Source organism: Globicephala melas, chromosome 18 (assembly GCF_963455315.2).
Source record: "Globicephala melas chromosome 18, mGloMel1.2, whole genome shotgun sequence".
NCBI lineage: Eukaryota > Metazoa > Chordata > Mammalia > Artiodactyla > Delphinidae > Globicephala > Globicephala melas.
Window position 1 is genome coordinate 20,343,593 of NC_083331.1, and position 27,281 is coordinate 20,370,873.

General features: G+C 35.9%; 1 protein-coding gene across 1 annotated transcript in view; it reads right to left on the reverse strand.

Annotated features, from left to right (window-relative positions):
- The window catches only part of LRRC63 (leucine rich repeat containing 63), a 41,365-nt gene that overhangs the window by 9,849 nt on the left and 4,235 nt on the right, over positions 1–27,281 (reverse strand). The window contains exons 2-8 of the mRNA XM_030882103.2: positions 24,315–24,992; positions 23,769–23,837; positions 20,478–20,638; positions 13,881–13,979; positions 8,942–9,078; positions 2,601–2,684; positions 816–1,055 (exon numbers count right to left, since the gene is read on the reverse strand). Coding sequence (XP_030737963.2) covers positions 816–1,055; positions 2,601–2,684; positions 8,942–9,078; positions 13,881–13,979; positions 20,478–20,638; positions 23,769–23,837; positions 24,315–24,992 — 1,468 coding nt within the window. The remainder of the gene's footprint in view (positions 1–815; positions 1,056–2,600; positions 2,685–8,941; positions 9,079–13,880; positions 13,980–20,477; positions 20,639–23,768; positions 23,838–24,314; positions 24,993–27,281) is intronic.

Here is a 27,281-nt window from a genome sequence, read left to right on the forward strand (position 1 = left end):
GGTTACTAGTCTGTTCAGCTTTTCTGTCTTTTATTCAATCAATATTGTTGACTAATATACTCCTGGAAAACCATTTTACTTAGACATACAACAAATATTTGTTATATCAGGGAATTCCCTGGTGGTCCAGTGGTTAGGACTCAGCACTCTCACTCCTGTGGCCTGGGTTCAATTCCTGGTCAGGGAACAAAGATCCCGCAAGCCATGCAGCACAGCCAAAAAAAAAAGTTATATCAGTAATACAAGCACTGATCATCGGTAATGCAGAAAAAATAGTTTTACACCATCTGAAAGGAAATAAGAGGTGAGCCTGAGTGGACTCATAGTGTGTGGGCTTTGAGAATCCTAGTCCTGAGAGAGGCAATAATGCCCACACTGGCTTTCAACCCCTGAGGAAGAGAAGTTGCCCTGTGTGTGTCTGCTCTATTCCTCGTCTCTGTGAAGTTAGAGTAGAATAAAGCATTTCCCTTCATAGTGTGCCTGGCACTAAAGAATCTTTTTCTGGAAGAATCCCCTTCTTTGTCCTTAGGGGTTCATAGAAAAGACTTATACTACAACTGTATAGATATTGCCAGCTATACCTCAGCAATCTGTACCTCACATTGGATTTAAGTAATAACTTGAGAAGGTGGGCTGAATCCAGACTACAACATTATGCCTGAAGAGCCAGAAGGAGCAGTCTGAAAGATTGCATAGATGTTTTGGTGTGTGGTGGTGTGTGTGTGTGTACAGTAAAACTATCATCTGGCCCTGTAATAAAGATTTTAAACACTTAAAAGTGTGTCTTGGTAAAAAGAGCTTCAGAATTTGCTCACCATTTTAGTAACTTTTGAATTTCCACTGGGATCACATTATAATATTTATGCAGATTATTCTTTAAAAAGAACAAAGAAGTAAGTTGAGTAAGATGTTGTGGACTATTCATAGAATTCTCTTTCCAAAAACTAGGATGAGTGAAATTATTCTCAAATAGGACTTTTTTCAGGTTAAGCTTCAAAATTGCATGTGGAAAACTAGTCAGTTCATTTCCATCAACGATCAATGTTTCAAGTGATCTGCAAATAAAGGAAACCATATTTTAAAAGATAGAAGAAGACGTCTGTCCCAATGTTCCCAAAAATTGGTATAAAACTTAGTAGTAATAAAATATGTGTTAAGTATTTCCTTAAAAATCAAGAGAATTAACTAAAAAGCAACCAAACCAATATATTATCATGGAATTAAGTGCATTTGTGTAAATAGTAGAGTTAAAGCACATATTTTGGGTCTTTGCAACAAGTCATCGCTATGGAAAAAGAAATAATCACAAACAGAAGAATGAATGTTATACTACATAAAATATAATATAGTATAGTACAGTGATACAAAGAAAGAATTTATTTTCATAGACAAATTAAACATTAACACGTACTTTTTTTCATTCAGGTAAAGGTCTCAACTATTGGTGGAAGGCAGCAGTGGGGAAACAGACCATCATGCTGGGGGAAGCTTTTATCTTGCTTTTATAAAAGATTAAAGAAAAATGTGTTTGTAAATTTTGGGGAAGGAAAGATAGCCTCTAATAGACTCAGAAAGTCCAATGGAGTTCCAAAATTAACAAGGGAGAAAAAAAGAGAACAGATAGAATCCTGAAAAAAAATCTCCCCCACCAAAAAAAAGAAATATGAAAAGGAGAAAGTGAATAAATAGTAAATACAAAGTAAAACGGAAGGTAAAAAATTATAACAGATGTGAACAGGCTGCATTCTATTAAAGTACAAAGATTGTTACACAGGAAATTAAATAATTGGTATAAATGTTAGAAACAAAATGATCTCATTTTACTGAAGATAAGGTAATGCTCCTAGAAACCAAATAAAATCTAGTAAAACTCAATCAGAACTAAGATAATTTTTTACATAGTTTGATTTTAAAATGTAAAGAAGTAAATAGCTCTTCTCTCTTCTGTTGTATTCTTTATTTCTCTATTCTGACTGGTGATAGTCAACTAGAAATGGAAATTACAGAAAATATTACATTCATAGTAGCAACACAATTGTATGTTTTTGGGGGGAGGAGGGGCTTAGAATGATATTAAATGATCTTAAAAATCATAATCTAAAGAGACTAGTTGAGGCTATTATTGAAAAACAATCTCCATACTACTTATTAAAATTATTCTAAAGTCATAATCAAAATAGTATGGTACTGACCTAGAAGGTCAGAGATCAACTTCAGAGACTTTTTAGAAATTTGTACGAGAATCAGATCTTAGTATTAAAGCACTGTGTATTACTAGCATTTTGTGTATATGTATTTCCTTACAAAAAAATCAACTGAAAAGAATTACAGGTGCACACATGGATAAATGGACAAAAGCAGCTTGTCATTCTGTTAAGGTGGTCATCAATACTAGCTTTTAAATAATTACTGAAAATGTTATGTCTTAAAAATACTAAACACCAGTCATTCAGTTTACATTTTGGTAAACCTTATGCTTCACATATTATGTTTTATGGCTATTGAATAAATGAAAGGACTCAATTTTATCCATCACAATCATCACGTAATATATCCTTAAGGGGCATATGTCTTATGGGTACTTACTACTTCCAAAATACCTGAGTTTCTGGATTTCATTTGGAATAAAAGCAATACTATTGTAGGAAATATCAAGTTCCTCAAGATTAAACAAGCAAAATAACCTTAAATAGAAAGAGAAAATGATTATATGTTTACCATTACTGGGCATTAATAAAGAATTGAATTCGTCAGTAAATAGAAGCATAGAGAAACTGTATTTTTCTAAGATTTTTCAACTTAGACTTTTTTTTTATTATAGATGGTATAATTACAATGAAATTTCCTAAAAATGATTCATCTATCCCTTAAGACTGGTTTGAAATGTTTAGAGTTGGTAAAGCCCCATCTAGAAAAAACCACCTGTATTAGTTCCCTAGGGCTGACATAACAAATAGCACAATCTGGGTGGCTTAAAGCAATGGAAATTTATTCTCTCACAATACAGGAGGCCAGAAGTCTGAAATAAAGGGGTCGGCAGAGTTGGTTCCCCTGGAGGCTCTGAGGGAGAAACTGTCCCTTGCCCCCTCTTCTGGTGGTTGCCAGCCATTCTTGGTGTTCCTTAGTTCATGGCAGTATAACTCCAATCTCCACCTTTGTCTTCACATGGCCTTCTTATAAGGACACCATTTATTGGATTTAGAACCCACCCTAATCCCACCCTAATCCAGTATGACCTCATGTTAACTAGTTACATCTGCAAAGATCCTATTTCCAAATAAGATCACATTCTAAGGTTCTGCATGGACATGAATTTTTGAAGGGCACCATTCAACCCATGCAGTTGCATTAAGATTTTCCTGGTGAAATATCTTTGGTCTTTCTTTCCATTAAGCAAAGTACTTAAAAGTAAGAACCAAAGAACACAAAGGCTAACACAGAGAGTCCTGTCTCCTGGGGGGTGGGAGTGGGAGTTGCTTCTTGGAGACTGGAATTGAAGTATGACATTTACCAAAATCCCTAGTAAATATTCCCCTCTTTGTGAATGCTCTTCTCAAATACATTCCTGTTTTCCTTAAAGGATGAAAAACTACTTGCATGATTATTAACTAAGGCATCATGAGCACAATATTTCATTAACTTCGTACTATTTTAGTGTGGATTATAATGGTCCTCATGATCTGTCCCCAGACTACTCGTCCAACTCACCTCTCACACTACCCGACATTCACCTCAGGCCCAGAATTTATTTGCTGAATTTCCCTGAATTAGCCCAGTTCTCACATATCTCCAGTTCCCCCAAATTTGATCAGTGTCTTTCATTTTTTAAGTCTTGGCTTAGATGTTACCTCTTCCAAGGAACTCTTCCTGCATCTTTCAGAATAGGTGAGCTGCCTCCACTATCACAGAATTTATCACACTGTGTAATAAGTGTCTCCTAAACTATGACATTCTGGAGGCCAAGGATTCTATTTTACATTTCTGTATATCCAGTGCTTTGGCCAGTGCCTAGCACATCAAAAGTGCTTATGAAATCACAATTGAATAAAAGGTATGGTGACCCCAGTTAATATAAAATCATTTGCTCTGAGAAAGTAATGAGATTGAATAGAAAAGCAAAACAAAAAAAAAACTTTTCAGTTCAGTGTTCATCTCAGACTTTTTTTCCACCTCTGTAAAGAAAATATTAGTACCATCTGTTCCATTTTTTTAATTCAAAATTACGTTATTTCATTTTCTTGCCTTAGGCAGTTTCTAGAGTCATTTTGTATTCCCTTATTACTTCAGTACAAGCAAACTAGTCTGGTTCTAGGCTTTCACTGTTGATGATAAATTCCTGTTGATTGTGATGTTTAATTGGGCTTGTAGACAGCACTGAGAAAGCTAATTAAGAAATTTCATAGGCTCTGGAGTTGAAATTTATCTCATCTATATACGATTTTAGAGAGCACATTTGTTTAGATGGCCTTAGTTTGGTTTGATACTCTATACCCCACTAGCAACAAATCTATCACAATTTTCAGGGTGTATAGAATGTTTTACATTTATTTCATTGTTTTATTTATCAGCACATCATTGAGCAATGAGATGCTTAAACTAGACGCTTGCTGTTGGCTTGGAAGATTGTGCTAGCATTAATATTTGCATGTCATAACATTAATCACCACCACAGCAACATAAATATTATTTATTGAGAACCTACTATGTGTTTGTGGCAGTTTAGAATGGTCTTTCATTGGACCACAGCAATATTGTTAATATTATTTACAGATTTAAAAAATGGAAGCTACCTTGATTCCTTGCAGTGGTAAATGGGAGTGTTCAAAAAGAATAAAATACCTAGGAAAAAACCTACCTGAGGAGGGAAAAGACCTGTATGCAGAAAACTATAAGGCACTGATGAAAGAAATCAAAGATGATACAAACAGATGGAAAGATATACCATGTCCTTGGACTGGAAGAATCAACACTGTGAAAATGACTATACTACCCAAAGCAATTTACAGATTCAGTGCAATCCCTATCAAATTGCCAATGGAATTTTTCACAGAACTAGAACAAAAAATTTTACAGTTTGTATGGAAACACAAGAGACCACAACTAGCCAAAGCAAACTTGAGAAAGAAAAACAGCTGGAGGAATCAGGCTCCCTGACTTCAGACTATACTACAAAGCTACAGTAATCAAGACAGTATGGTACTGGCACAAAAACAGAAATATAGATCAATGGAACAGGATAGAAAGCCCAGAGGTAAACCCACACACATATGGTCACCTTATCTTTGACAAAGGAGGCAAGAATATACAATGGGGAAAAGATAGCCTCTTCAATAAGAGGAGTTGGGAAAACTGGACAGCTACATGTAGAAGAATGAAATTAGAACACTTCTTAACACCATACACAAAAATAAACTCAAAATGGATTAAAGACCTAAATATAAGGCCAGACACTCTAAAACTCTTAGAGGAAAACATAGGCAGAACACTCTTTGACATAAATCACAGCAAGATCTTTTTTTTTTTTTTTTTTTTTTGTGGTATGCGGGCCTCTCACCGCTGTGGCCTCTCCCGCTGCGGAGCACAGGCTCCGGACACGCAGGCCCAGCAGCCATGGCTCACGGGCCCAGCCGCTCCGTGGCACGTGGGATCCTCCCGGTCCGGGGCACGAACCCGTGTCCCCTGCATCGGCAGGCAGACCCTCAACTACTGTGCCACCAGGGAAGCCCACAGCAAGATCTTTGTTGACCCACCTCCTAGAGTAATGGAAATAAAATTTAAAATAAACAAATGGGACCTAGTGAAACTTAAAAGCTTTTGCACAGCAAAGGAAACCATAAACAAGATGAAAATACACCCTCAGAATGGGAGAAAATATTTGCAAATGAAGCAACTGACAAAGGATTAATCTCCAAAATATACAAATAGCACATGCAGCTCAATATCAAAAAAACAAACAACCCAATCCAAAAACGGGTGGAAGACCTAAATAGACATTTCTCCAAAGGCATACAGATTGCCAACAAACACATGAAAAGATGCTCAACATCACTAATTATTAGAGAAATGCAAATCAAAACCACAATGAAGTATCACCTCACACCAGTCAGAATGGCCATCATCAAAAAAATCTACAAACAATAAATGCTGGAGAGGATGTGGAGAAAAGGGACCCCTCTTGCACTGTTGGTGGGAATGTAAATTGATACAGCCACTATGGAGAACAGTATGGAGGTTCCTTAAAAAACTAAAAATAGAACTACCATATGACCCAGCAATCCCACTACTGGGCATATACCCTGAGAAAACCATAATTCAAAAAGAGACATGTGCCACAATGTTCATTGCAGCACTATTTACAGTAACCAGGATATGGAAGCAACCTAAGTGTCCATCGACAGATGAATGGATAAAGAAGATGTGGCACACATATTAATGGAATATTACGCAGCCATAAAAAGGAACGAAATTGAGTTATTTGTAGTGAGGTGGATGGACCTAGAGTCTGTCATACAGAGTGAAGTAAGTCAGAAAGAGAAAAACAAATACCGTATGCTAACACAGGTGTATGGAATCTAAAAAAAATGGTACTGATGAACCTAGTGGCAGGGCAGGGATAAAGACACAGTCTTAGAAAATGGGGGGGTGGCGGGGGGAAGGGGAAGCTGGGACAAAGTAAGAGAGTAGCATTGACATATGTACACTACCAAATGTAGAATGGATGGCTAGTGGGAAGCTGCTGCATAGCACAGGGAGATCAGCTCCATGCTTTGTGATGACCTAGAGGAGTGGGATAGGGAGGATGGGAGGGAGGCTCAAGAGGGAAGGGCTGTGGGGATATATGTATACTTATAGCTGATTCACTTTGTTGTACAACAGAAACTAACACAACATTGTAAAGCAATTATACTCCAATAAAGATATTTTTAAAAAAAAGAACTGTAAAAAAAAAAAAAGGAAGCTATAAGAAGTTAAGTAGTTTATCCAAGTCAGTATGAAATCAAATTAGTACTCCCTGTTCTTCAGGTATATGGATACAAAGTAATTCAATCCCTATCTTTAATCAATACCAATATGGGAAAATAAATTTGTGCATTTTTAGAATCAGCTCTTACTTCAGGGTTCACAAGTATGTTCTTAAATTCTTTATTCCAAACAGCTTCTCTTTCCCAAAGAACATGCTGGCTAATTAAATCAAACTGAACCAAAACAAGGCAAAACTTTGATTCTGTTAGTTAAAAGTAGTAATTTTCTATGTCATTTTCCTCCTGGTATCCACTGAGAAAAAGATAAGAGCATTTGTTTTTAAACTTTTGTTACAGTTATGGCTTCATAACTTCAGGGAGTGAGGTGTGTGTACATAGATGTATGTGTGTGTGTGTATACACAAACAATTATAGATATGTGTGTACACAGATTAGTATACATACATAAGTTATCTATCTCTGTCCACTGAGAGTGTCTAGAAGCAATATCATCCCAATAGCAGTTGGAATATACAGCACCCAGATCTTGTTTTTTAAATACCATCCTCCAATAAAAAGGAAATAGGGTTTCCTAAGAGAAATGGCTGATTCTAGTATCCAGGCAGGGAATCAAGGCAGTACACTTTATGTTACTCTGGAAAGATAGATGAGTCAAACAAAAATAAAACTCATAATGCAATATCTTTACTTAGTATTTATTCTTTCTTTTTAAATACATTTTATGTGTAATGTGTGATGTGTATATAAGTGTTTTTACACAGAAATGATATAATTTTTATTTAATTTTTCAAAATGAATAGTTTTACAGTGTTTTAATGTAGATCTTGGATTGTTAATTACAAACAATGCTGGATGAACAGTTTTATAAATGAATTTTGATGCACTTTCTTAATTACTATAAGAACTTCTTTTGCAAAATGTTAAACTATTTAAGAGTCCCTGTGCTCTTAACTTTTTGCCCTTAACCTACGTTCAATTTGTTAAAATCTAACTGGAAGAGATATCTTGTTTTGGCATTTGGTTAAGGTTTTGGTTCAAAACTTTCATTAAGACGTAAATAATTACCAGTCCATATGTGGGAAAAAAATCCATCTCTTTTATGCCTGGATATAAACATTCCTATCAGAGTTTAAAGGATCTTAGACATCATACAGTTAATTTCTTAGTTCATAGATTAAGAAATTGAGGCCTAGAATGGTTGTGTCTTTCTCCAGATCAAATAGATAATTCTCAACTTTGAAGTTAAAAGTCTAGAATTGTTTTTTTTTCTCGATGTTTTTTTTAAAAATAAATAAATTTATTTATTTTTGGCTGCATTGGGTCTTCATTGCTGCGTACAGGCTTTCACTAGTTGTGTTAAGCAGGGGCTACTCTTTGTTGTGGTGTGTGGGCTTCTCATTGCAGTGGCTTCTCTTGTTGTGGAGCACGGGCTCTAGGCACACGTGCTTCAGTAGTTATGGCTTGTGGGCTCTAGAGCACAGGCTCAATAGTTGTGGCACATGGGCGTAGTTGCTCCACTGCATGTGGGATCTTCCCAGACCAGGGCCCAAACCATGTCCCCTGCATTGGCAGGCGGATTCTTAACCACTGCGCCACCAGGGAAGTCCCAAGGCTAGAATTCTTAATTCCAAGTTCAGAGTTCTTTCGATATCCAAAAAGGCTACCAAGGGATAGGTGTAAGTTTCTCACCTGAGCTTCTTTATATGATTTAATCCATACTCAGATAATTGATGTCTAGATATGTATTTACTAGCCCCATAGATTAATTGCCATCTATGTAGCTGGTAGGTTTTTTTTTTTTTAACACAATAATTAGAAGCAAATCAGCTAACTGGAACTGAATAAAAATTATCAAATGGCTAAAAAGTAGCTAGCTGCTTTCAGAAGGGAAATTGATCCTTTTCTAAATTATATGCTCTTTATTTTCTGTGTTTAGAATCTCAGACTATCAACCTTACCCAGGTGGAAGCGTAGTAATCAAATTAAAGGCGATGTTGAAAGTTCTAAGGAACTTAAGTTGTTGAATTGTAGAAGGGATTTCTTTGATAGGATTATTTCTCAGATTCAGTATTTGTAAATTTTTAAGACAAAATATCTGAAGAATGGAAAAGAGAAATAAGCATGAGTAGAATACTAAAGTGTGCAAATCCTTATTTTTTACATTTTATAAACTCTTTGAACCAATGCAGTCAAATCAGTATGGTAACACTAATTGGCTGTGTCATATATCTCAATAAATACCTTTGGTAAGCCTTGAAAATAACTAACCAGCATTCATATGTATGATATGGTAAGATAGTGCAGCTACTGTACTCATATACCCTTGACTCAAGAATGTTCCTTTTCTAAATGGGAAAATCATCCTATTTGATCAAGCTCACGGTTTCGTAAGAGACAACCAAGAATGAGGAATGTCAAGAATGAGGAATGTAGGAGATACCTGCAGAATCAAGAAAATAAGTGGAATTAACTGTAGCAATCATGGGGTGTCTGATATCATAGCCAGCTTGATTCACTCTGATATCACAGTAATTTGTAAATAACTGATTTTTCATATGAAATTTAAAAATAGAGTATGCCATTTAAATCCACAATCTTTGCTTGATTTATATATTTCTTCCTCTCTAGTGAATCTTAACAAGCTTTTACATTAGCTCTCTTTAACATTAAATTAAAACTTCTTATATCATGAAGATTTAAAATTGGTGGAGTAGAGCATGCTTATTCTTGCCATCAGAAAGTTTAAGTCCTCCAAGTTTGCTTTTTCTTTTCAAGATTGTTTTGGCTATTTGAAATCCCTTGCAATTCCATATGAACTTTAGGATCAGCCTGTCAAATTCTGAAAAAAAGGCAAGTTGTAATTTTCATAGAGAGTGCAATGAATCTGTAGATCAATTTGCAAGTATTGCCATCTTAACAATGTTAAGTTTTCAGATCCATGAACATGGGATGTCTTGTCATATAATTATGTCTTCTTTAATTTCTTTTAACAATGCTCTGTAGTTTTCGCAGTATAAGTTTTGTGCTTTTGTTAAACTTCTAAGTATTTTCTTCTTTTATTTATTTATTTATTTAAGTATTTTCTTCTTTTTCGTGTAAGTAGATTTGCTTTATTAATTTTGTCAGAATTGTTTGTTGCTAGTATGTAGAAATACAATTGATTTTTGTATATTGATCTTGTACACTGCACCCTTGATTAACTCACTCATTAGTTCTAATAGTTTTTAGTGAATGCCTTAGGATTTCTATATATAAGACCGTATCAGCTACAACAAAAGATAGTTTAAACTCCTTCCTTTTTAGTGTGAATGCCTTTTACTTCTTTTTCTTGTCTAATTGTCTTGGCTAGAAACTCCAGTACAATACACAGTGACACGAGTAGACATCTTCATCTTGTTCCTGATCTTAGGAAGAAAATTTTCAGTTTTTCACCATTAAGTATGGTATTGGCTGTGGGTTTTTTGTAGACACCCTTTATCAAGTTGAGGATGCCCCCTTCTATTCATAGATGTTGAGTGTTCTTGTCATGAAAGGATGTTGGATTTTGTAAAATGATTTTTCTGTCTCTGTTGATATAATTGTATAGTTTTTTTTAACCCTTTACTATATTAATGTGGAATCACATTGATTGATTTTTGTATGTTTAACCAACCTTGCATTCCTGGAATAGATCTCACTTGGTTATGGTGGAAAATCCTCTTTATATGTTGCTGAATTTGGTTTACTAGCATTTTGTTGAGGATTATTGCATCTATATTCATGAGCTATTGTTCTATAGTTTGCTTTTCTTTCCATATCTTTGTCTAGTTTTGGTATCAGGGTATTACTGGTTCAATAGTTTGAATGAGAACGTTTTCTCCAATTTTTCATAAGAGTTTGTAAAGGATTGGTGTTAATTCTTTTTAAGACATCTGGCAGCATTCGCCAATGGAGCTATCTGATCCTGGACTTTGCTTTGAGGAAAGTTTTAAAATTACTACTGAAACTCTTTCTTTTTTTATAGAACCATTCAGGTTTTCTATTTATTCTTGAGTCCATTCTTGTGTCTTCCTAAATATGTGTCCACTTCATCTACATTATCTAGTTGGCTGGTATACAGTTATTTGTAGTATTTTCTTAAAATCTTTAAAAAATTTTTCTGTAAGGTTGGTATGATATCCCATCCTTCACTCCTAATATTAGTAACTTGAATCTTCGTTTTTTCTTGGTCAGTTTATGTCAGGTTAGTCAATTTTGTTGATCTTTTCAAAGTAACAGTTTTAGGTTTTGCTGACATTGTTTTTCTGTTCCCTGTTTCACTAGTTTTTATTATGTCCTTCCTTATTCTTTCTTTAGATTTATTTAGCTCTTTTTCTCCTGTGGCTTAAGATGGAATATTAGGTTTCGATTTTTTCCTTTTTAGTATAGTAATTGATAGCTATAAATTTCCCTCTGAGCACTGATGTAGATGCATCCCATAAATTTTGGATTGTTGTGTTTTGATTTTTATTTATTTCAAAATAATTTTTAATTTCCCTTTTGATTTCTTCATTGACTCATTGGTTATTTAAGAGTGTGTTGCTTAATTTCCATTTATTTCCAAATTTCTTTCAGCTACTGATTTCTAATTAAATTTCATTGTGGCCCAAAAATATACTTTCTGTGACTTTCAATTTTTTTTAAAATTTTTTGTAGACTAACCTATTGTCTCTTCTGCAAAATGTTCCACGTGAATTTGAGAATTATGTATTCTGCTACTTTTGGTTGGAGTGTCCCATAAATGTCTGTTAGGTCTTATTGGTTTGTAATGTTGTTCATGTCTTCCATTTCACTTTCATCTTCTGTCTAGTTGATCTGTGTGTTATTGAAAGTGGGGTATTGAAGTGTCCAACTATTATTTTTGAATTCTCTATTTCTTCCCTCAGTTCTTTCAGTTTTTGCTTCATGTATTCTGGGGCTCTGTTGTTAAGTACCTAAATGTTTATAGTTGTTAGAGCATCCTGAAAGATTGACAAAATGTCCCTCTTTATCTCTAGTGACATTTTTTGTTTTAAAATTTATTTTGTCTGATATTAGTATAGTCACTCCAGCTTTCTTATGATTGCTATTTGCATGATATATCTTTTCCTATACTTTTACTTTTAACCTCTTTGGATCTTTTACTCTTAAGTGTATCTCCTTTAGACAGACTATCACTGGGGCTGACAAACTGTATTTTTTTATTGGATTGTTTCATGTATTAACATTTAATGTTATTATTGACATGGTTGGATTTACATCACAATTTCACTTATAGTTTTCTAAATGTCATGTCATTTTTGTTCCTCCTTTACTGTCTTCTTTCGCATCAACTGGATATTTTCTAGTATAACATTTAAATTAATTTAATGATTTTTTTCCCACTGTATTCTCTTCAGTTATTTTCTTAGTGATTGCTTTAGGGGTTGTAATATACACCTTGACTTACCAGAATCTACTTCAGATTTACACTAACTTAATTCCAGTGAGATATGGAGATGATGTTCCTAGATAGCTCTATTCCCTCTTCCTTTTTTGTACTATAATTTTTATACATATTACATCTATATATGTTACAAACGTAACAATACATTATTATAATTAATTACTACTGTACGTGATTTTGTGTCTTTTAAAGAAGCTACGAGAAGAAAGGAGACCAAGTATATATTTATATGGTTTGTTATATTTACCATTTCTGCTTCTACCTTTTCCTGTCCTAAACTATTTCAGTAGGCTCTGTCTCTGCCAGAGTCTACCATCTTGAATTTTCCATGAAACTTGTCCAATCACCACATGTATGCCAGCCTCTAGTCTTCTATTCATTTCACTTACACTATGCTAATAACTTGGCATCATTTGCCTACCCCTAGTACGGCCCTTCCAAGCCTGGATATTGCCATTTTCATTGGAACATTTTATCTATAGCTGTACAACACTGATCTGCATTTTAATGGCAAGTTCTACTTATTTCTATCACTTTAAAAATGAGTGCTTTATATTTTACACCTGAAAATCTCCCATATGGTTATACATTCTGCTTGAGTGGTTAGAGTATTCTTTGGCAGATGCACAAGCCTCATATATGACTGTTTAGAAGAAAGGTTAAAATTAATGTGAAGAACTAAGATCCCTGTATTCCTTGGGAATTCTTGTCAATTTGTCTTAGTCAAATTAATAAAACTAGTGTGATATACTAGAAAAGAACAAATAACTCTTCTAGTGAAAATAAAAACACAATATCATAGAAATTATGGAAAATATATGTTTCCAATACTACATGTTTGAAATAGAAAGCAAGTCAATTTGCTAGAAATTAATTCACTAAAAGTTAATACTCTGGAAATCAATTCACAAAACAACAAAACACCCCGTGACCAATGAAACAATGACTAAAGACACTGAAAACATAATCTGTCCTAATTACTTATAATGACTTGTTTATATAATGACATTGAATCATCTCACCCCATATCTGATTATCCTTGGTATGTTTTATTAAGCAGAATATCCTATTTCAGCCTATTGTAATTAAAACTTGTTACAACATCATATTACCTTGTCACTAAACATTGCCTTTAAAGCTTCCAATTAGCATGGATAAAGTATATCTTAGGTTTTATTCAGAATCAGAAAAATAAATAATTTTATATACGTTGTACAATTATGAGAACATATTTGAGAGCCTGACCATAACACAGTCTTTGGGGATTGTGTCATGGGACTTGCTAAGAAAAATGTACTATACTTTTGGTACTTCTAAAAATGAGCCTTTTAGGATACAATCCAAAATATATTTATTTATAGTAACTCCAGGGTATCATAAGTGTCTATTTTTAAATTATAATTATTAATAATAATAAATTATGACAATATATACAATAATAAAAATGGACTCACTTCTGTGGGAAAGTAACCGATGTTATTATATGATAAATTAAGATATATCAATTGGAAAGCCAAAGATGTTAGGTCTGGACAATTCAGGAGAAAAAAGCCCTAAAAGAAAGTGACAAGAGATAAGAATTATTTACCATGCACAAAATATTTTATACTAGTGTTTAAAAAAATGAGCACATAATCTAAATGTGTGACCTAATAACAAGCCTATAATAATCTTCCATTCATTTATTTTAGTCTTTCATGATAATAATTTCTTAAATATGTAAAGAAAAAAATAGAAAAACTAAGTATTTACATCTGTAATAAATATAGTGTTACATGTGTGAAAGGCATTATTTCAGTTAATAACAAGCAAACATTTATTGACTGTCCACTACATGCTGAAATAAGTAATTAAATATATTTTATATTTAATTCTCTTTACCCCCTCTTTTTTTCATGTTTCTACTTCTATTTCTCTGTTATCTTTCTATTAATCTAACGTCTTCTTAAAATTTCTTGCTTAAATATGCCAATTTCTCATTGAGGAAAACATATGCTTTTGTTATGGACTAAATGTTCATGTTCCCCCAAAATTCATTTGTTGAAGCTCTAATCCCCAACATGATGGCATTTAGAAGTGAAGTCTTTGGGAAGTAATTTGGATTAGATGAGGTCTTAAGGATGGAGCCCTCACGATGGAATCAGTGTCCTTATAAGAACAGTGGACCAGAGATCTCTTTCTCTCCACATGTGAGGATACAGCAAAAAGTCAGCTGTGGAAAAGAGAGCGCTCACCAGGAACCAAATTGGCTGACACCTCAGTGTCAGACTTCCCAGCCACCAGAACTGTGAGAAGTAAATGTCCATTTTTAAAGCCACTCTATGGCATTTTGTCATAGCAGCCCAAATTGACCAAGACATGCTTAGTGCCCCCAGTATCTTTAATATTCCAGGAAAGTTGGTACATTTGTTTCTTAAGTATCATAGAATCAGTAGTGTTCAGCTGAATGAACCAAGGAACTCTAATGCTGAAGGATCAAACCTCAGCTTATAGTGAAGGGAGGCATTGCTACCAATGCATTGGGTTATGGCATGCACTGTATGAGAGAGATGAGGTTCATGGCTAAAGAATCTTAGAATTGACAGTACTGGTTTCAAGACTGACCTCTTATTAAAGTATCAATATTTGTAAATGTCTAGATGTTGGTAGAAATATACACCTATAGAAGAGTAGGTGTTCTTTCTTCCTGTCACTAAACATTCATCTCTTCTCGACATAACTAGTAGTACACTAAATTATGTAGCAGGAAAGTGTCTGTCACAGTCTGTAATCATTCCACTAAGTGTGCTCAGATAACTAGTGCCTTTACATTTTCTTCTGCCTGGAAAACTCTTCCCCCATCTATTCCCATGAAGTATCTTCTCACTTCATTCACAGGTTGCTTATAGGCAGCTGTCTGCTCGTAAGTCATCACATCCTATCACAAATAGCAACCTCTCAAACCAGTGCCCCATTGATGGCTTTCTGTCCCCTCCACTTGCTTTATTTTTCTTCATAACTCTTATCACCAGAGGACAGACTATATATAAATGTATGTATGTATGATCTCATCCCACTAAAGTATAAGCTCCATGAAATAGGTTTTTTTTTTTCTGTTTTGCACACTGATACATAATGAGATACATAGTTTACCACTGGGTACATAGTGGGTTATTACTAAATATTGGCTGAATGAGTGACTATCCAGGACCTTCTTATTGCCTCATGGAATCCCAGGAACCTTCACTGTGGATATACTATGAGGTCTGACCAGCATAGGTATGCTGGATCTCTCTTTTACCATCCCATCATAAAACCTGTTTGCTGCAGTTAGCATGATAAGGATGTGAAGAATTAAACAACACCAAGAAAGTGGAGGCTTTCTCAAGCTCTTGAATTGCTCTAGCAACATTTAAGCATTGATGCACTGAGTCTGTATTAAATTAATCAGTACATTTTTTGTGTGTAAATTCTATTCATTTTCCTTAATAAGTCCATGAGATAGATTAGAAGTTATTACTTTTAATTCTTTTATATCATCCCCACAGAGCTCAGGATTCTACTCTGGAGTCACATATTCTTTTAAAATAATATTGATGACTGTGTAAGTAGATGTTTCTCTTGACTAGCTCCATTTAACTCTTTAGAAGATATACTCTTCCTCGATTTAAAGCAGGAATCAGTGAGCTACAGTCTGCCACCTGTTTCTATAAATAAAGTTTTATTGGAACACAGCCACACTCTAAGTTTGGGTGTTGTAATATGGCTGTTCTTATACTACACAACAGAGTTGATTAGTTGTGACAGAGACCATGTAGACTTCAAAGTCTAAAATTTTACTTATCTGTCCCATTACAGAAAAACCTTGCCAACCTCTGATTTAAAGTAATTCACTTTGGGACTTCCCTGGTGGCACAGTGGCTAAGAATCCACCTGACAGTGCAGGGGACACAGGTTCAAGCCCTGGACCGGGAAGATCCCACATGCCGCAGAGCAACTAAGCCCATGCACCACAACTACTGAGCCTACGCTCTAGAGCCCACGAGCCACAACTACTGAGCCCATGCACCACAACTACTGAAGCCCGTGAGCCTAGAGCCCGTGTTCCGAAACAAGAGAAGCCACCACAATGAGAAGCCCATGCACTGCAATGAAGAGTAGGCCCTGCTCGCCACAACTAGAGAAAGCCTGTGTGCAGCAGTGAAGACCCAACGCAGCCAAAAATAAATAAATTTATTTAAAAAGAAATAAATAAATAAAGTAATTCACTTCAAAACCAGATAATCTGATTTTTTCACTTATACTAACGGGCAACAGCCTTGTTTCAAACCAGCCCTTCAACTAAAACCAAAAATGGAAACAAACACAACACAACAGAGACTTGGAGAATGACTAAAGTAGCTAGGTCTTAAGAAGCCAAAATTCCAGAAAGAAGGGAATCTCAGGGTGTTAAACACAGCACTCAACACTATTTTTCTCCAAAAGTCATTTGCCTAATCCAAAGCTGTGGTGGCGAACTATAGCCAGTCTCACAGGGCTAGGGAGACAAAAATTGGAATTCAGGGCTTCCCAAGGAGAAGGGACTTCAGACTTGATATGAGGTGGCTAAAAGGCTACAGCCTTAGGAAAGAAGTTTAACAGGAAATCTCTACCAAAATTAAAGTCCAGCATTAAACCAGCTGATTTTGATTAGATTAAGATGAACATCCCCTAGCCTCTTTGCCTGTCAGAAGCAACAATAAAAAAATTTTGGAAGAATATAACATTATCTATGGCCTCAAATTATTTCTACACAACATCTATCATGCAATCAAAAATAAAAAGACGTGCAAAAAGATACTTGGACAAAAATCAAGAGAAATGATAGACCATAGAAATAGGCCCATGGAAGGTCCATATTTTGGATACGTCAGATGTGTTAAACAAAAAAAAAAGTTAACTGTGATTAATAGCCTCGAAAAATCAAATTATAAGATAAAGAATTTAAAGTTCAAAGAAATTAGATTATAAAAGAAACCAACCAAAATTAAGGACTTGATAAAGGGTTTAACAGCAGATTTCACAAAGCTGAAAAGAGAATGAATGAACCAGAATTTAGGTAAGAAGAAAATGCTCAGAATAAAGCACAGAAAGTAAAAGGGATACAGGAAGAGAGTAAGGGATATATGGGACAAGATGAAAAGGCCTAAGATACATGTAGCTGGAGTCTGATAAGAAGACGACAAAAGGAATGAGACGGGAGCAATATCTGAAGAGATAGTAGGAGAGTTACACAGGCATCAAACAATGAGTTAGCAAGTGTTCTTCCTCCTCTGATTTCTGAAGGAGTTAGCCTAAACTGATACTATTTCCTTCTTCATTGTCTGATAGAATCACCAGTGAGGCTGTTTGTGCCTGGAGCTTTCTCTGTGTGAAGGCTCTTAATTAAAATTTCAATTAGGTTTTTACAGGTGCAAGACTTTTCTGATGTTCTAGTCCTTGTTGTGTCTGTTTCAGCAAGTTGTGTTTTTCAAAAAATTTTTCCATTTCATCACAGTTGTTGCATTTATTGGGAAAATGTTGTTCTTATTATTTCATTATTTTCTATTTTAATGTCTGTAGGAAATGTGGTGATTTCCCCTTTTTAAATTTTGAATTTGGTATTTAGTGTTTCTTTTTTTCTTAATCCTATCATGGATTTAGCAATTTTATTAATTAATTAACAAAGGATATTGATCTGTAGTTTTCTTGTGGTGTCTTTATCTTCCCTTGATATCTGGGTTATACTGATAGCATAAAATGTGTTATATGTTGTTGATATTTTTACTTGTTAAAAAATGTATTTGGTCATCTGAATGACCAAAATATATTTCTCATATATAGTTGGACTTTATCCATGGTTCCTCGCTACCAGCTCCCAAAACCCTTGGAATTTCCTGAACAATAAGAGCAATGGGAGCATCTTTTGTCATAATACTTATTCTCTTATCTTCAGCTCCTGAAATTGCTTCAGAACCATAAAGGCGAAATGGGTGTCTTGTTATTCATAACAAACACCTTTCCACAACAACTGGATTTATGTTGGTGAGGTGACTTTTGAAAGGGGCTGGGTGTCAGAAGAACCAACCATGTGATTAGAAGGTTGGAACTTTCAGTCCCCTCACCTCTGAAGAGGGAAAGGGATTGAAGACTGAGCTCAATCAGCAGTGGCCAATGATTTAATCAATTATACTATTAATGAAACCTCCATAAAAACCAGAAGGACAGGATTTGGAGAGCTTCCAGGTCTGTGAACACGTGGAGATTTGGGGAGAGTAGCACCTGGAGAGGGTGTAGGGTCTCCACACCCTTTCCTCATACCATGTCCTATGTTTTTCTTCATATAACTGTTGATTCACATCCCTTAATATCCTTTGTAATAAACCAGTAATCAAGTAAGTAAATAGCTTTCCTGAGTTCTGTGAGCCACTCTAGCGAATTAATCAGGAGGGGTCGTGGGAATTTCTGATTTATAGCCAGTCAATCAGAACTATAGGTAACAACTTGTGATTGGCATCCTGAGTTGGAGGGGGTCCTTGGAACCTCCAGTCTGTAGCTGGTTGGTCAGAATCACAGGTAACCACCTGGGCTTGTGATTGGCGTCTGAAGTGTAGAGCAGTCTTATGGGACTGAGCACTTTACGCGTGGAATCTGATGTTATCTCTGGGTAGATAGTGTCAGAATTGAGTTGAATTGTAGGACACCCAGCTGGTGTCCAAGAACTGTTGGGTGATGTGGGATTCCCGCCCCCTCCACCAGCACAACAGTGGAATTGGGTGGTGTTCCTTCCTCTTTTATTTTCTGGAAGATTTAGAGAAGTATATATGTTCCTTTTTCTTTAAACGATTAGCAGAATTCACCCATAAAGCTTTCTGGACCTGCACTGTTCTTTGTTGGGAGGTTTTGATAATTTATTCAATCTCTTTACTTTTTATAGGTCTGCTCAAATTTCTATTTGTTGTTGAGTCAGTTTTGGTAATTTATGTTTTACTAGAAAATGTTTCATTTCATCTAGGATATTTAATTTGCAGGCATGCAGTTGTTCATAGTATTCTCATAATCCTTTCTGCTTCTGTGAAGCCAGTAGAAATGTTTCCATTTTCATTTCTGATTTTATTTATTTGGACCTTCTCTCTATTTTTTCTTAGTCTAGCCAAAGGTCAACTTTGTCATTCTTTTCAAAGAACTAACTTTTGGTTTCATTGATTCTCTCTATTGCTTTTCTATCCTCTGTTTCATTTATCTCTGTTCTAATCTTTATTTCCTTTTCTGCTAATTTTGGGTGTAGTTTGCTCTTTTGTTCAAGTTCCTTAAAGTGCAAAGTTAGGTTACTTATTTGAGATCTTTCTTTTCCACATACCCCTTCCCCACACACATCCAGTACCTCTCCCGACATCAACATCTCACACACCAGTGTATTTGTCACAATCAGTGGACTCACATTAGCACATCATTATCAACATAAATCTGTAAATTATGTTAGAGTTCAGACCTTTTGTTGTATATTCAATGGATCTTGACAGATGTATAATGAAATGTGTATCCATTATGACAGTATCATACAGAATAATTTCACTGCCCTAAAAATCCCCTGTGTTCCTCCTATTCATCCTTCCCTCCCTCCCTCCAAAATCCCTTACAACCACTGATATATTTACTGTCACCATAGTTTTGCCTTTTCTGGAATTTTTGTTGTTGTTATTCCACGTTTACTACATTACTGCCTCCTTGGTGTTTAATTAATTTTTTGTAATCTGTCATGTTGATTCCTTTCTCATTCCCTTTTGTGTACATTTTTAAGATAGTTTCTTAGGAGTGGTTACCATGAAGATTACGATCAGCATCCTAAATTTAAAACATCTAGTTTGGATTGATACCAAGTTAACTTCAACAGCACACAAAAGTTTTGTTACTATACAACTCCATTACTCCCTCAACCACCACCACTTTATGTTGTTCCTTCAATACCATGGAGAATAACCTAAGTTAGGAAACCTAAAACAAAAATGACCGATAATACAACAGGAAGTTGCCATTGAGAAGACGTAGTATACCTTAAGATTAAGTGCATTTCTTCCATGAATTTGACAGGTTACTATGGCCATCTTGGTCATGGATGTTACTGTTCCATAGCGTGTTGCCACAACAGCCTTAAAACCTTCACAATGTACGATATGTGACACTGAGGTTTCGATTTTTCTAGATTTAATGCTACCTAAATAAAACAAGACAGGAAACGTAAATGTGTCATCACTTAGAGTGAAAGTTAAAAGGTATTCATGTTATGATAACAGTAAGTCATCATAAATAGGTTACCTGGATGCCTCCTTTGGAAGAGATTCCCCATAACTTTCACCCACCCAACCTCATGTTGGAGATTCCCTATAACCTCCATCCACCCAACCTCAGTTGGTTCTGTTGGCCAAACATTTTAATATTAGATAGCAGACTAATATTAGATAGCAAACTTTTCTTCCCAAAAGAAAACCATAAGCTCATAGATTTCTACCTCAATAATTTAGATTCCATCAGTCTGAGTCTTATGCTATATGTAAAAACATCTTATTTTATGATGAATTACATAAACAACTTCTTTCTTCACAAAATGAATAAAGGACATCATATAAGCATATATCAGATAGAGATCATATCCCAAGGAGAAATCTTGCTTTTTGCTTTAATATCGCATTGATGCGTGATTCAAATACCCTATGTAACTAAGCTCTTCCCTCAGTTTAAAGACCTCACACAAGAAAGGGGTGGGGGGAAGCAGACAACTCAGGAGTAGCCAAACAGCGACCACCTACATTTACTTTATCACAACCCTTGTGGGTTTCCCCTTTTGTCAAAAATGGCATGTTCAAGCACACACCCAGGTGTGGCAGGAAAATATTTTGAAATATATTTTACACTCCCAGCCATTCTTGCTGTATTACTTGCTGCAACATATTTTATCATCTGAATAATTCTTATACCATTGCTTCAATGAGAAGAAACGAGGCATCCTAGACCAAAGAAAACAATGTTCAGTTGTTAATTTCTAAAATAGGCCTTTGTGCCCATTTCAGGTCAATCGATGTGAAAGTTAACCACAGAATGAAGAAAGATGTATGATGTGATACGGAGATTCCTTGTCTTTTGGGAGGGAATGGAGCAAGAGGAATGGAGAATGAGTTAAGAATTAAGTCTGTGGCCTGCTTCCTGCCCACCCACACTTATGGGCTAAGCTCAAGCAGTTGATTTTTGAGTGAAAAGGAGGGAGATGGAGGTGCAGAGGTGGTTAGAAATTCCCTGAAAGATCTCTGAAGGATCTCAGGATGCTTAAACTTCCCTGGGAACTTTTCAAAGAGGGAAACACCAGAGTGGAATAAACTCCCTAAGTCAGAAATGGTAACATGACTGGTTTAGGCCTATGATGTGGAGGAGACCCAGTGGTTAATTTATGTCACAGACAGGGATAGGGAACTGCTGGAAGGGTAGTGTGCTCAGAAAGTCTTATGGCTGCTGTAGTTAATGATACTACAGTGTATATTTGAAAGTTTCTGAGAGAGTGAAGCCTAAAATTTCTTGTAGCAAGAAAAAGTTGTCAGGTGATGGGTATTAACTGAATTTATTGTGGTAATCATTTCACCATACTGTATATTCATGTATCAAATCATTATATTGTATACCTTAACTTTATACAGAGTTGCATGTGAATTGTATCTCAATACAACTGGGGAAAAAAGAGAAAGTTTTATGTCTGGAGTGTTCTTCTGTGTATAATCTCCTACTAAACACATCTGTGAATCGTTAATTTGTTATATTACTTTTTCTGTTCTAAAATTTTATATGACTCTAATTTTTAAAAGCAGAAATTCCAGTTCTCTGATAAAATTCTTCAACTTTTTATTTTCTTCAACATAGTAATCATAGTTATTTTAACATCCTGGTTTGAAAACCCCAATACCTGATCCTATGGTTCTCTTTCTTTTGCCTCTTTCTACTGGTTCCCAGACCTTTTATCCTGTTTTTAGGATGCCTTGTGATTTTTAAGTTTAATGCTGGACATTGTGAATGAAAATTTTAAAGGGTCTGGATAATATTATCTGTCTCTAATAAGTGTTAGGTTTTCTTTGACTAGGCAGGAAGTACCACTTTGATTTATCAAGGATTGGTTTTGAGTTTTGTAGGGGATAACCTATTTTAGTTTTGTCCTTTCTCCTAGAGCATCATTCTTATTCCCAAGGCATAGGTCTTCTGGGTCTGCAACTGAAAGCCCAGTGTGTTTACCAAGGCCCCTTCATTTCAGCAGAGCTTGACCTCCAATAATTGCCTTCTGTGCAACTGTCAAAATCTAGGCGCACTTCCTTAGCATCTCAGCTGATGGTTTCTGCTGTGTTTCTTAGCGTATTGTCCTGTACATGCCCAGCTTAGAAATCAGCCAACACTCTTATGGGAGTTTGTATGCAGGTATTTGAATTCCGTTCTCTCCTCTCTGATATATTACCCCTCTATCCCAGCTATCTTGTCAACTCTGACGTCTGACTGCTATCTCTTCAATCCAGTAAAACTATCACCTTCTTTCTACCTGTGCCCTGTTCGCCAACACCACAAATCCCCTCAAGAAAAAGCCAAGGTAAATGTACAGCTAATTCAGCTTATTTCAAAGATGGTAACCACTCAAGTCATGCTTGCAAGGGTTACTCTCCAGTAACCTCAGTGGTTATTTTATGTATTTGTGGGCAGCTTTAATAACTGATTTTGGTGGGAGGGATTGTCCAATACAAGCTACTCAATCTTGGCTAGAACCAAAAGTCATTAGGTTATTTAAAAATCTGAATCTGATCATTCTAATAGCTGGAACTCCTGTGGGTATGTTTCTACTGCTTACTGTTGCTGCTAGTTTTCATTCATTTTGTTTTTCTTTGTGTACCTGACAATTGTGAATTGTTTACTATACACTGTATTTGTGAAATCGTTTATAGAAATAGTGTGAGACGTAGGATGATGTAATCTTTCTCTAAAGATGATTTCTCATTTGTTTCTGCTAGGTAACTAAGGTCAAAGCACTTAAAACAGTGCTGGCACACGGCAAGCAGTTAACTGTCATGATTGCATGTCTATCTTCTCCATCCAGATTAAGAATACTCCATCTTATATGTTCCCAACATCAGTACAAAGTTGGGTTTATAGTCAACACTCTAAAAATAGTTGCTGAGTAAATAGCTTAAGGAATGGAAAATGAGGAGGGACATATGTGTGAATCACACACATATACACAAACACACAAAATCACAAATACTTTTATGGAGAGATAATCATATATACAATTTTTAAAAGAATGATATAAACCTAGCATTTACCTTCACATACGTTCAGCATGCTTTGCTTTGGGACACTTTCTACACGTTCATATTCTGTTACATGACTTTCTAGGAAAAAAATTTAAAATAGGATAATGTTTAAATTCGTGTGAAAATTCATGTTGAGGGTATTATGACTTCATTATAATTGTTCATCTTTTAATGAATTGAGGTTATCCATGGAAAAGTGCCCATGAAGGCATCCATGAGCACTGGCATTCTGCTTCTAGAGTTCATCTAGACCACCTTACAGACGACTGTTCATTCACACTCCTCCTTTATGTGAGCTTTTCTGATCCTTTGAACTGCTTTATCTGGTTCCCATCACCACCATCTGGGTGGAGTTCCCAGTTTGCCCTTGGCAGACCTGCAAGGTCAGGATTTCTGCTACTGCATTCTGCCCCATATATTAAATGTACAGGTGAAAAGGGATCCCACCATCCCATTCTGCAGACCCAAGGGGGAACCACCATATGCTTGGATGCCTTCTCTCCCTTTTGCTCTACTTGACCCCATTATTACAGACCACGTTCAGACTGGATTTACCTATCACAGACTGTCTTAGAGGTTTCCTTGGTAAAACTGGCGTCGGTGTGAAAATGGAACCTGGAAAATCTTTAATATTTAGTGTCACCGTACGACATTGTAAACGGTCAGACTGCTGACTTTCAGCTTTAACAGGTATAGTCCTCGGTACAGGGATTGGCACTGTTGCACTTAAACGTAACAGGGGCTGCTTAAAAGTATAGGTACTGCTCATTTGTAAAAACTGGTCAGAATGAACTTCCTTGAGTTTGGGAGTGGGCACTGAAGAAGGGGCACTTGGTAGTTTGGAGAACTCTGAGGAGAGAATCAGAATCTCTTTTAAAATGTTAGCATAAATATTTGTTATTTTTAATGGCTCTTCTGATTTTCTGGAACTTTCCATCTTGCTTGTTTCTTTCCCAAAAATTCGACTTGAAGCTGAACAACACTTGGGAAAAAATATGGAACCAGTAGCAGTCTCTGGAATGTGCCAATAGACATGCTTAGAAGATTTTGTGGTTGTTGAAATAGTAGTCACTCTTTTTTGTACATGATGATCAAGAAAGAGATTTTGAATATTAACAGGGGGTTGTGACTGATCTCTTGGAACATCAGGAAAACTAGTTTTATCTCTTTCAAATGAAGCGGTTTTATCTGGAATGAACCGTACACGTGGTAGCTTAGTTTCACCAGTCTTTCCTAAACCAGAAAAAAAAAAATAAGGCAGAATTAGATTATGTTTATCAAGGTGTCAGGGGCAGAACTATTAACGTCTCAGCATTCATAGCTTTTCTTTATCCACTCACCCTCTCTCACCTTATAAAAACGTTTCTGTATACACTCACTCAGCTATCAGGACTTCTGCTTACCTTACTGGGATAAAGTTTGCATGAACGATTGGAGAATCAGGAAGGCTAAATTATACTAGATTTAGAAAGAGTAGGGGCTACTCCTGGAAGAACAGAATGGATGAAGAAGAGTAGGACATAAAGGGAGATTTTTGAGCAGTTGAGCAGAAAACTCTGGCAATATGGAGAGGTAAAAATGACTCAGTGAAGTTTCGCTGTTTATCATTATCACTTCCTCATTTGAAACTTCTTTGAGCAAAGATTTACATTTCTTTTCAAAGCCAGATATCAGACCAAGATGGCTTTGGAACATGATAACATGCTGATACTGGCTACAGGGTACCACGAGTTCACTCAGGTTACAACCAGAAGTATTCTTATCTCTCTTAGGTCCAGAAAATGCACTGTGCCTGCATTCTTAGGGACCTCACTATATCAAATCGTGCTTTCTCTTTCTTCTGTGACAGAATGTTAAATAACATTTTTGTCCATCATCTCAGTTGAGTACAATAAATGATGAGGACCTCAGCATTCTGATGAGAAGATAAGAGATTCATTAAGGCAAGATTTGCAAAGAGATGGCCAAAACAAGCCCAAGTCTCACCTGTTGTCTGTATATGAGAGATGGCTAGAGGTTGATCTACATTCGCAGAGAGGATTTCTTCTGAATTGAGCTATTGGCGTGCTATGTGTTTCTCCGATCTTCCCCTCCTTGTGGTGGGTAGAGGAGGATTTACCCCGACCTCAAACCAAGTGAGGGGGATTCTCAGAGAACCATCTACAGAGCACAGGAGTGTATGCCACAAGGAGAAGATAACATCTCATCACTCCCTGCCATGGTTCCCCCAACCCCCTTATACCTACAGAGTAACAGAAATGTATTGGCCCTCCCATTGCTGTGTCGCAACTTGTGTAAGGCAAGAGAATCCTTGAATCTACTTGACCTCTACCTTCTGGCATTTCAGGGGGGTACAGAGACTGATGACGGATTCTCACCTTCACTCTTAACTCCTTAATTCTTTCCCACTCCTAGCCACACCTATGAAGATACCAGAAACTATGAGTTGGGGAAGAGAAGTAAAAGAACGAGATGGACGCATTTATCATGCCCCTGTTTCCCTTGGCTTGTCTAAAAATTAGCAGACCTAGTCTGAGCTGGGAGAAAGGGCAAGGTTTAATTACATGCTAGATGAAAGTATTGATTTAGATTGGACTTAATATCTAAAAATGAGACAAGGCTAATAGATGAAAGTGACTAGAAAAGCCTCGGTAGAGAGATGTGTGCCGTGTGAGTTTAAAGAGCAGTAGTAGGAGAAGGATAATGTTTGCTTCCTGCTTATATGGAACTTATCAAAGCTAGCTCGTTCCATAAAATGGTTACACCACCATGTTCAACTTTCCTTTCTCTCTCTCTCATATTAAAACAAAACATAACATGAGCAAAATCTAGATGATGTTAGGTGTGGCAGTGACTTTTATTCTTAATGTATTTTTTTATTGGAGTATAGTTGCTTTACAATGTTGTGTTAGTTTCTGCTGTGCAGCAAAGTGAGTCAGTTATACATACACATCTATCCACTCCGTTTTTTTTAGATTATTTTCCCATATAGGTCATTACAGAGTATTGAATAGAGTTCCCTGTGCTATTCAGAATGACTTTTTAGATATGACACCAAAACAACAATCCATGAAAGAAAACATGGTTAAGTTAGACTTCATTAAAATTAAAAACTTCTACTCTGTGAAAGACATTCTTAAAAGAATAAAAAGACAAGCCATGCACTGAGAGAAAATATTTGCAAAACACTCATCTGATAAAGGAATTGCATCCAAAATAAAGAGGTCTTCAACTCAACAATAAGAAAACAAGCCAATGAACATAGCTACTCCAGCTTTTTTTCTTTTTTTTTACATCTTTATTGGAGTATAATTGTTTTACAATGTTGTGTTAGTTTCTGCTGTATAACAAAGTGAATCAGCTATACATATACGTATATCGCCATATCCCCTCCCTCTTGTGTCTCCCTCCCACCCTCCCTATCCCACCCATCTAGGTCACAAAACACCGAGCTGATCTCCCTGTGCTATGCAGCTGCTTCCCACTAGCTATCTATTTTACAGATTGCCAACAAACACATGA